General features: G+C 36.6%; 1 protein-coding gene across 1 annotated transcript in view; it reads right to left on the reverse strand.

Annotated features, from left to right (window-relative positions):
• Positions 1-1617: 1617 nt before the first annotated feature.
• The window catches only part of LCK (LCK proto-oncogene, Src family tyrosine kinase), a 19303-nt gene continuing 8843 nt past the window's right edge, over positions 1618-12077 (reverse strand). Inside the window, exons 3-13 of the mRNA XM_072418231.1 lie at positions 10124-10199; positions 9138-9228; positions 7920-8018; positions 7478-7581; positions 6516-6665; positions 5827-5979; positions 5302-5481; positions 4712-4788; positions 4375-4528; positions 2813-2944; positions 1618-2499 (exon numbers count right to left, since the gene is read on the reverse strand). Coding sequence (XP_072274332.1) covers positions 2297-2499; positions 2813-2944; positions 4375-4528; positions 4712-4788; positions 5302-5481; positions 5827-5979; positions 6516-6665; positions 7478-7581; positions 7920-8018; positions 9138-9228; positions 10124-10199 — 1419 coding nt within the window. The 3' untranslated portion in view covers positions 1618-2296. The remainder of the gene's footprint in view (positions 2500-2812; positions 2945-4374; positions 4529-4711; positions 4789-5301; positions 5482-5826; positions 5980-6515; positions 6666-7477; positions 7582-7919; positions 8019-9137; positions 9229-10123; positions 10200-12077) is intronic.

Here is a 12077-nt window from a genome sequence, read left to right on the forward strand (position 1 = left end):
CCGGTTGTGATCGCATCAGGCTTTTCTATCTAATGAGAAGTAAAAACGTCCTCAATTTTTTCAAAAAATTTCAAGGTTGGTCCGCGACTTTGTCTAAGTTTTTAATTTTGTCCCATTGTGTATTTGAGTTTGACATCCATGCTCTAAATCATAGATCAATGTTTCCCCACTTTTTTAACACGAGGGAACCCTTGAAATAACTTTCAGGTCGTCAGAGAACCCCTTATAGAGAGTTGCTCATTGCTCCCCTAACTCCTTGGCCTGTCTACTGGTTACAGTTTGTATCCTCATTTATTATCATGATTGATGTTCTTTTGATTTCTACCTAAGTTCAACTTTTTGCTAATTTCTGTCACATTGTTTACTTTATGGTAATCTTTAGCCAGTCTAAAGTTTTGATTTTCACTGTCATCCACTTACATCTTGTTGCTGTCAGATGGAAGAATTTGGTGACTGTGCCCTATGAGCTATTATACATTCAAGTCAATACCTTGATAAGGTTTTCCTATTACCATCCTAAAGTGTTTCCTGCACCGAGTAGCCAGGTATATGTGCAGCTCAGTGTATGATGCCCCTGCTGCTGAGCACAGATTAACTCTCACATGTATGTATAGAAGTTACAAATCACAAATTAAGGTGGCCAAAGAGTTGAACCCAGAAAACAAAAACAGTTGAATATAGTAGCACCAGCTACGGAACTAGAATAGGTGAGTGCAGTTAAAACAATTACAAACAGACATGTTACTAAATCAGTAACATAAGTAAATACTTAACTCAAGGACAAGGTAAAATAAATAACTAACCATCAGACATGGTATCAAATAAGAAGACAAATTGTAGCCAGTAGACAATGAGCTAGACTGGTGAAGATAGAACAGCATGGGAGAACCTGGGTGATCCAGCAATCCTGGAACAGATTTCATGAAAAATTTGTATAAGTTGGCAAATGTTTTCACCTGCTTACATCAGAGTCATTCCAGGTTTGCTGGATCACCCATTTTGTCTCACTTGATAGACTATCTTCACCAATCTTGGGGACTTTTAATAAATCAGGCCCCATTTTTTCTGTTTATCAATAAGACAGAATGATGAGTAAAACTTATTTAACACTCCCGTTTGTTTTTGGGTATTTGGACATTTAACTGCATACTGTATGTAAGGCATAGCTGCCCAGATCCAATAGTTACGTCCATAAATACCAAGGGATTTTCATGTAATGGGAGTAATTTTCTGACTCTATTTTTAAAACAGGGAATCAGACATACCCTCAAACATTCCCCGGTGGGAATCTTCCAGGTCCATGAGTTTCAATAGCAGTAATTGATTCTCACCAGGAATGTTTGAGGGAATGTCAGATTTCCTATTTTATAAATTGAGCCATACCTTACTAAATTGACGTGATGCTCTGGAATTGGATAGCCATGATCTACAGTATATAACAAAAAAGTGGAATTACGTTTTTTATCTAGTTTCACTATTTATGTCCCGCTGGCATACATTTCCTTGCTGTAAGCATCTATCTTGAAAAAAAATATTCCCTTTTTTTGAATGACAACTGCACAGCACATATTCAGAATCTCACAGATTTCCTAAAAATGGTGGTGTTAGAAAAAAAAGTTTTGTCAATGATTTTTTATTTTTAATTGTAATGTACAGGTAAGTGATATTTGAGATCTAGATAAGCTTGTTATGTGTTCCTGGCTTATTCAACAATAGTTCAGTATAGTAAATCATCTCCTTGGGAAGCAACTTTAAGTTTAAGTCTTGTGAATATGATTCTTTTCTTCTGTGCCCTAAAAAACAAGTGCACTTGAAAATGTTTTAAAAGTAAAGCTAAGTATTAAGTAAAATGGGTGAATACCTTTAAGGTTTTCTCTTAAGTCCATCTAAATGCCAAAAGAGGGCCAGGAAGGTCCTATGCAAATACAGAATTTCTAAAAGTTCATATTTATCAATGATTAACTACATCTTTGTTTAGCATGTCGCATCCTATGAGACTGATTAAGGGCCATCAGTAATTTTTTGTGGAAATAGGAAAGAGACATGCCTTATGCCCTTTGCCCTGGAAGCCAATTTTTTGGGAGGCTTTAGTGGAACATGAAGAAGAGGGTTACAGAAATGTTGCAGGTATGAATATACACCTCAGCCAAACCTTTCCTTAAAAAGTCCACAAATTTACTTTTGACTTGAATTACCAGTAGCCATACCCTCCAAGGCTAGGCTGGTATTTGTGTGCTTTCTTTGAATCATGTACACTTTCTGCAGTGCTTGTTTCCACTTCCTAAAGGATGCTTTGTTAAGGCTGTGCTTGATACTGCCCTTCTGTAGCCGTGAAGAAGTCATCAAGGTAAGAACGAAGAAATTCAAAAGTGGGCCTTTCTTCAGGTTGGTCTTTCCAGCATCGTAGCATCAATTCATAAAGTTCCTTTGGGCAACTATCAGGCTGAGGCATGCGATATCCACGCTCAAGGTAATCTATCACTTCAGGATTAGTCATACCTATAGGAAAAGAAGCAAATAGTCAAGTACTTTTAATATTATGCTAATTATCTTCTGCCATGTTAAAATAAAGATTCCGTATTTACTCATATTGTTCGGTGCTGACTCACAGAACCATTCATTTGTGATAGAGGAAGGTTACTACAGGCCACACTGTCAACCCTGTTATATGGTTTTTCTACTTTTGGTCTCCAGATCTGTGGAACTGTTCTGGTAAATCGTTAGCAGCACTGTCCATAGGTAGATACTGCATACCTGTATGAAGTTGTCCTGAAAGAAACACACTAGGAAATATTTTGATCTTACAACTTACCAGGGTATGGAATGCGTCCATATGTGATTATTTCACTCAAAAGAATGCCAAATGACCACACATCAGATTTAATAGTAAATGTCCCATAATTTATTGCTTCAGGAGCAGTCCACTTGATGGGAAATTTTGCACCTGGCAATCAAAACAAATTGTTAGTAAAATAGGAAGAAAATCAGATTTGGTGCTCTATGTATCTGTCCCAATTTTTTTAAGTAGACTTATACACCTCCATTACATTCCTGTTTCATTCCATTCCATTAACAAAGATAACATTTTGACTAGACAACCTGTTTTAGGTTAGATGGCATATTGTATCTGTTTTTTAATGTTTAGTTTCAAAATGTATTTAGTATCCATGAAAAATACCAGTTCATTGTAAAAAGAACTACCTACCCCTCAGTAAGTTGTGATTGACCATTTCAAACCACTTCCATTCAGGAGTGCAAGATCATGGTACTATCAGCACTAGTCTTGTACTTTGTGTGTTATATTTAGATATAAATCCTAAGAAAATTACATTTAGTTTGTTAAGCACTATGTAAAATACAAAAAAAGAGAAAAACAGTGGGGCTATGTAGCCCAGAAAATGGCCAAAGCTTTTTAGGGTAACAAAAATTCAATTGAAAAATATTTGCAACTCTTTGGTAAAAAGGGACCACCAAGCCAAACATATGCTAGGTCTGAGTGTGCAAATAATAACCATTATTTTATGGGCAGTACAGTTGACCTTTGCAGCACTAAGTCACAGGTTCATATCCAGGCCAGGAGTTTGTATGTTTACTCAGTGTCTGCCTTGGTTTCCCTAAAAATTGTCCTTAGACTACATATGTGCTGCGTAGTATGCCAGCACTATTTAAATACTGGTTAAACATACCAGTTAATAAAAGGTTGTCTGCATAGAGTGCCTTTATGACAAACAGATAGCATCACAGAGGTCACACCTCAACCGGGGGAACCTGAGGTTTACTAAGTGTTAGAACAGCAGCATGGGAGCAGAGCTCTTCACACAGAGGGTTATCCAAAGGAAGAATAGAGGTTAAAAGTAATGAGGTATCTGAGAATGGACTTACAGTAGGCCTCGTCCAAAAAAATGTTGTGATATTGGAGGAAGAAGCCAGGATCATCAGGGATTTGGTAAGTGATTAGTGCATAAGGGGTATGACCTTGGTCATGAGAGGGGTAACTCATTGGGATTTACTGCTGTTTTTTACAGAGGTCTTATTCCCAGGAGCTGAGAAAAGACAGTGAATAGTCCTGGGGGACAGAATTAAGTTGGGAATATAAATAAGACAAAGCAAGTAGCCCTGGCCATTACAAAGTAATTCAAAGTTCCAGTATGGTCTTCCAAAGCCAGAGCCCTCAGGGGGTGTGGTCAGGAAGTGCACAAAATCTAGCCTATAATCCGCCATAGGGGAGTTAAGGATAGCCTGTCAAACCCAGTGACCATGGTGGAGAAAATAGGCCACCCTAGACACAACCAGCTGGTCGTAATTTAAGAAAAGCTCGGACCTTCATGCCTGGCAAAAATGCACTATATTTTGTCTTTGAATGCAAGTACATACCTTCTCTGGCTGTATACTCGTTGTCCACTATGATACGAGCTAATCCAAAATCTGCTATTTTGCAGCACAAGTCCTTTGATACCAAAATGTTAGCTGCTCGCAAATCCCTATGAATGTAATTTTTGTGTTCCAAGAATGACATTCCTTCTGCTACCTATTGATAATGAAAATATTAAAACTTAAAGTGAAACAAGAAATGTTAAGCTCAAATTAATCGTACAACTCTGAAAATGGATGGGTGCTAACCTAACATTTCAGTATCACCCAATTGCATATTTTTCTTGTTTCTTGTTTTTATTCCATATTGCTTGACAAGTTTTATGTCTTACTTACTTACCTGAGCCGACATGTCTATAAGTTTATATACATTTAGTTTGAGGCCTTGTGGTGTCTTCAAATAATCAACCAAGTTCCCTAAGGTAAGGAAAAACAAGGTAATGCTTATTTTTAATATTACTAAACATATTGTAAGACTCAAAACAAGTAACTTTTTAACATCCTCTATCCGAAAGAGTGGCAAAGGATAGTGGAAATTTCTTGCAATTGCAATACAATTGTTTTCAGGTATCATGGATTGTGTTTATAACACAATCTTCTCTTAAACACATTCTCCTATGTAAATATGAAGGGCCATTGATGGTGATTAATTGAAACTGACCAAAAGTTTCTGAACACACTATGCTACATCATATCTCATGATGGTGTGGATCATGTTGTAGCATGGATGAAATCCAATCCAGTTTTAGCACCCAACAGGTGGGGAAGAGACTTAGCATGTAGAGCCTGGGAGCTACTAACAACTGATCTATTCTTTATATGAAGCATGATTGACCACTGATAAAACTGTTATTTACCACTAATAAAAAGAGCTTCTTTTTTATATATTATTACTAGAAGCGTGCACAGTGTATCTTTTGATATACGCACCATTTTCCATATATTCTGTCACAATAAAAATGGGTTCCTGGGTTACCACAGCACATAACTGGACAAGTCTACGATGTCTTAGTTGTTTCATTAGGTTGGCCTCGGCCAGGAATGCTTCAGCTGACATGGTGCCCTGTTTAAGGTTCTTTATGGCAACTTTTGTATGGCCATTAAAGTTCCCTGTACAAGAGGATACAATTAAATGGAATGCAAAAAACACATACTATTGTAAATGCCATAAATTTGAAAAGACAATGGTTTATAAAAAAAAAGTCTTTAAACCAACAAGTCATTTGCTTCACTACATCATATAAGAAAGACAATATTAGGGTTAAAACTGTGAAAAAAAGGTGTATGCAAGTATACTTTCTCATATAAATCTCAAACATGTGTTTTACACATATTACACTTATGTCTTGTTTTACATACAGTGCTGTGACGCAAATTCAACATTAATCTGACTGATTAAAAAGCAAATACTTGAGATGAATATTAGTTAGCTGCAGTTGAAACAAATCTACTTACCCATCCACACCTCTCCAAACTGTCCAGCACCTAGTTTTTTTACTAGCTGCAGTTGGTTGCGAGAGATTTCCCATTCATCAGCCCACCAGGGTTTTTGTGGCCGTGTAGTTTGACAAGGATCTTTTAGCAATGTACACAGTCCATCCAAAGTCACTAGCCAAAACAGAAAATTTAAAAAGATTTAACATCTTCTTCTTCTTTTCACGGTCCTTCTCTTTCTTTTGTTTTATACTTTTATTTATTCATTTTTTTAAAACTTTACACTTTTATATTATATATACACATATACAGTATACATACATATAATGTATGAAAAAGTAATTTTGAGTAGCTTAATTAATGAACATACCGCCATTCAAAGTGTCAGTATGAAATGACAGGGTAACTATGTTATATTTAAAGAGAAATTAAGTATGTTTTGGTCAGTGTTGTTTCAATTTGTCCAAGTTTACACACTGTTATTTTATAAAATGGTATTCCCACATATGGTGATTTTCCTATTAGAAAGCTTAGCAGTTCCTGCATGCTTGTTAGCAGCCTTTGTATACAGGCAAATCTAAAATGTTTGTTTCTGCTCAGAGATTAGTTTGTGATAGGTTCCCCTTAAGGAAAGAAAGTTCAATTCTGGATTTTTTTTGAACATTTTGTGCCCTACTTCCCCTCATGCCTAGAACAAAAAAAAAACATACCGGAATAATGTTGCACAAGTTCCTGAATGGTTTTAAAAGTTATTCTTGGAGAAATATAGAAACCTCCATTATCCATGTTCCGAATCTTGTAATGTTTCACTACTTCTCCATGAGTTTGATCAAGATCTCGCACAGATAAGGAGTAGGAACCTAGAGGGATTACAGTGATGGTGTTAAAAAATTAGGAGTAATTAGTGCTATAATACAGTCTTTACCAACATTGTTATTCTAGTACTATGGTTCAAAGTAAGAGTTGCTTTTCATTGATCTTTGCAAGTGTTGGGTCCAGTCAAACAAATATTGGGCCTGATTTAATAAAGCTCTCTAAGGCTAGGGAGGATAAACTTCCAGTAGTGAAGTTGGGTGATGAAACTGTATTTCTCCAGCCTAAACAGCTTTATTAAATCAGGCCCAAATGAGTTAACTACAGCTATATTATTATTATTATTATTATTATTATTATTATTATTATTATTAATAATAATAATAATATTAAACAGTATTTATATAGCTCCAATATATTAAACAGCACTGTACATTAAATAAGAATCTTTGATTGTCAGAAGAGGATGTTTATGAGCACCAATCCCTTTTCTATGATGCAAGTGGGCCAGGTCACTATCTGCAAGAAATTTGTATGTTTTCCTCATGTTTGCGTTGGTTTCCTTTAGGCACCCTGGTTTCTTCCCACATCCCAAAAACATGTAGTTAGGTTAATTGGCTTCCCCTCAAAATTGTCATTAGGCTGTGTTGTGACATATGACTATGGTAAGGACATTAGATGGTGAGCCCCTTTGACCAACAGCTAGTGATATGACTATGGACTTTGTAGTCATTGTGTAAAATGTTGACATTATATAAAGGATCCATTTATTCAGTGTGAACATAGTCTCACAATTGAATGTGCCTTTTTTTCTACTAAATATATTTAGGTTCCCCCATCAGTTTTTAGACTTTAGTACCTTGGTTGGTCTCACTCTCTCTTATTAGAAAAGATCCTTGTTGATTTCCTGGAGCTAAAAGCTTACGTTCTGCATCTTTACGACCCAGATTCCTAAAGAACCAACTGGGGAAAAAAATGTTACAGACTGTATTACATATTTAAATGATATTCCATAAAACTACAAACTAACTTGTTAGAGTCTTGATTGTGTATACATTGATGGCATTCACAGGAGATACTAAGGGTTATATTTAAAAAGCAAAAACACGTCAAACAATTAGACAATCAAACAATGCAGATCTATAAAAAATTACTCTGTCATTTATAACCAAAATGCTTGCTTCAGTACTGATTTGAAGTCCATATGAAAATAACGATTTCTTATTTTGCCCTGATATCACTGAAACTCAAACGTACTAAGCCTAGAAAACTTTGTTTAAGGTATTTATCTAGACACTTACGGCTCCGAAGCTATTCCGCTTACAGGAGTCACAAAGTTGTATGGTATCAGTCCTTCTTCTCCGGTGCACAGTGATTTGGCTTTCCACCACTCACCATTTCTACAAGGCAAAGTTAGATTATAATTAGAAAATACAGTTAATTCAGCACGGTATTGGTAATATTTGGAAAATGAGAATGTACATATTGGTAGATCACTGGAATGTATCTTACCTTACCCAGGGTTTAGTTCTTCCTTAAGTGTTAAGTATTAAGGTTTATTGTGAGGGGTTAGGAGACGTTTAATGCTTATTATGTGATACTTTCCCACCTCCTAGATTGCAAACTCTTCAGGACAGGGTCCTCTCCTCCTCCTGTGTCACTGTCTATATCTGTCTGTCATTTTCAACCCCTATTTAATGTACAGAACTGTGGAATATGTTGGCGCGTTATACTGTTTATATTAATACGAATAATAACTAGGAAGGGAGGGGTAAATGTTAGGTTCAGTGCCCTAATCTCTTGGATATAAACACCATTGTATACAATATAAAGTATTTCTTTGAGACTTTAGCAATGCTACAGATTGTGATAATTTTTTTGAATATCTCCCTGCAATCACTTCTGTTAACCAAATTAATAATTATGACTTAGTATCCCAAATGTTGTTATTATAACTAATATATTTTTTGGATAACATTTACTGTAATGAATGTTCAATTAATAAATACATTTAAATGTATTGTAGTGGGAGAAAGAAAGGTTAGGCTTTGGTGCAAAATAACAGGAAAAGTGATACATGAAAACAGAGTGTAACCTACACACACAACCTACACACCTAGGAACCTACACACACAAGCTACTGTAGATAATTGTTGGCCAAGACACAGGCCCTTGATTGTCTCGTTACAAAATCTTGCATATGCACAGTGGTTCACAGACATTGTTTATCAATCTGTCCTGGTGGATCATTGAACAACCAAGCAGGGATGATCGTTGTACCTTTGTATTGAGGAGAGCACAGAAGGGATGCCTATCCCCCGTCCTTCCTCTCCCCTCTCCATAGAACAGAACAGCGCAGTGTGTACAGGGCTTGTTCATTCTTCTCTCACTGGAAATTATCACAAAGCTCTTTTTTTTGCAATACATTAACCTCTGATAGCTGTTTATAATGACCCAGTGCTGACAGCAAAACTATAGTAACTTAAGGATCCTATGTGCTTGTCCATGTGTACACTCACGATTCTAGAATCTGAAGCCTTTCTCCAGCTTTAAAGCCAAGGTCACCATCATGAACAGGATCATAGTCATATGCACCCACTACTTGGTTATCTGTAGTGAACAAAAAAAACAAAAATGAACATAGCACAAGATCAAGAATAATTATTGCACTCATTTTTAATTACCAGATATTACTTTATGTATATAACTTTTTTTTATTTGAAACAATATGTTTTTATTGACTTTTACAAAGAAAAAAACAGCAGATTATACCACAGGGACACATTTAGTTGTAAATGCTTTCTGGAAACATACACAAACTTGCTGCTATTTTTGGAAAAATAGAATTTTCATGACATTTCCTCTATTTCCAAGTAGAAATGATGGTTGGTAAGGATGATTAAAATTTGCTCTGCTTTACTCAATTTGCCTTTTTTCTTTTACTTTTTTATAAAAGGAAACATTTAGATGAAAACTTTATGGATTATTAGATGTACACTAAGCTATAGCTCACATACAACTGAAAAGTTAGGTAGACGTATGCAACAATACATTTGTAATATAGTTCTAATTCGCTGTTACATTACTTCACATGGGGAATGGGGGACTGGAGAAACAGCAACTACGTGGAGCACACCAGATAGAGGGCTCTTCTTGGAGACAACGTAAAAAGTCAGAGCCCCTCCGGCCCTGAGCCCCCTGCAGTAGCAATAAAAATCCAGAAAAGTTTTGGACCTTTCCTCATTCTGTCTAAAACATAAAAATGTAGCGGTTATCAGGGCAGATATAAGTGGGCACTGTGTTCACAATCTTAAAGGATTTTGGACAAACTGTTTCTGTGCAGTTGTCGGATGAAATACAGTAATTTGATGGTCAGATTATTACCTAAAAATCAACATAATAGTATTTTTATGGCAAACTAAACAGGGCCCATCTCATTAGTCAATGTTAAAGTTTTGCACAGCAGCTTTTTTTTAAAAAAACATTTTTGGTGCTTGTTTCCTACCGTAAAGTGGAGAAGTTGGAGGGGCTTGGGAAATATATGAAACCAGTGGATCCTGTACATCATATCGTGTGATCATCTGGGAGAAGAACAAAATATATATCTCTTAGTGAGGGATATCTTTCCCTAGAATATCCTTATTTATGTGAAAGCACCACACTGTCCATATCTGAAATGATAATGAGCAACCTGCCTAACATTATTAAATTATTTAAAAGGATGGTCGAAACCATTAGGTACATTATTCTATTTTAGCTTAACAGAGTGTGCCTTCAAGTAGTATAGGACAGTCAAGGCAAAGAACCATTATTGCTGTACAAAGTATGTCTGTGAAAGTGTTTGTGAAATTCCTGGAAACATATATCAATCACATCTAATCTTGTTTGAAAAGTTTAACATGTACCCCTACCTAGATTCTTGGTCCAGTTTGGAAGTAAGACAGCTTACCTTACCATTTACTTTACAATTACCAATATGTATTTAGGAGGAAATTAAGAAAAAGAGAGGGAGAATAGAAATTACACCCAGTCTAGTGCATTATAAATGTGGATGCCATAAAATAGGGACAGTTTTAAAAATTATGCAGGACAGAAGTTTTGATATTTTTTCGCTATATATTGACAGTATACACTTATTGGCCACTTTATTGGGTACATTTGTTAAACTGCTTGTAAATACACATATCTGATTAGCCAATCACATGGCAGCATCACAGTGCATTTAGGCATGCAAGCATTCTCAAAATTACCTGCTGAAGTTCAAACTAAGTACAGAATGTGACTTTGAACTTGGCAAAGTTTTTTGGTACCAGGTAGATGGTCTGAATATTTCAGAAACAATTCATCTGCTGGGATGTTCACAAATAACTACCACTAGGGTTTCCAAAAAGAGAGCAGCAGTTATCTGGCAGTACAGGCTAAACTCCTTGATGATGCCAGAGGTCAGAGGAAAATGACTGATAGAAAGACAACAGTAACTGACATAATCATTTATTACAACCGATGTACTCAGAAGAGCATCTTTTCACACAAAACACATCAAAACTTGATGCAGATGGGCTACAGCAGAAGGAATCACACGGTGCCACTCCTGTCATCTAAGAATAGGCACCTGAGTCTATAGTTTAAATGGGCTTACCAAAATAACAAGAGAATATTGGAGAAATGCCTGATCTGTCAAATTTCTACAGTGAGATTCAGATGGTAGGGTAAGCATTTGGCATCAAACATCATGCTAGCATCCAACCTCGTATCAATGGTTCATGCTGGTGGTGTAATGTGCTGGGGATGTGGTGAATGGGAGATTTTCGTCAATGATGAGCAGCTATCAAATCTGCAGCAACTGCGTGATTCTTTCATATCAGTATGAACCACAATCCCTGAGAAATGTTTCCAGTACCTTAATGAATCAATGCCATAAAGAACTATGGCAGTTCTGAAGGCAAAAGGGTGTCGAAACTGGTACTAGTAATGTGTGCCAAGTGGGTGGTGAGTGTATGTCAATAGATATTAAAAGATCTTCTTAGGGCAAGCAGAAGTGCAGATTTTTAAAAGAATTCCTTCTTTCTATATACTTGCTGGAATACTGTTGGAAACATTCGCACATTCATAAAGAAAGTACTGTATGTTCATAGAATAATTAGTTGATTGAAATGTTATTGTAAATTGAATAAACAAATAGACATTTAACCTCCTAGCCGTTAAGCCCGACCTTCGTATGAGCAAAAAAAAAACGGCTAGGATGGTTAACCCCGAGTTTTTTCCCATCCTTACTTACCTGGTCCCGATGTGCTCATCCAGCGTCGTGTTCGTGTTCCAGCGTCGTCCTCCGTTGATCGTCGTCCGCCGATCTCCCTCTCCAGCGTCGGGTGTCCTTCGTCGGGTGCCAGCGGGACCGGTAAGAAGCTGGCCGGCATCTTGTGTTCCGCCGGCTGGCATCTTGTGTTCCGCCGGCCGGC

This window comes from Pyxicephalus adspersus, chromosome 1, assembly GCF_032062135.1.
Source record: "Pyxicephalus adspersus chromosome 1, UCB_Pads_2.0, whole genome shotgun sequence".
Lineage (NCBI taxonomy): Eukaryota > Metazoa > Chordata > Amphibia > Anura > Pyxicephalidae > Pyxicephalus > Pyxicephalus adspersus.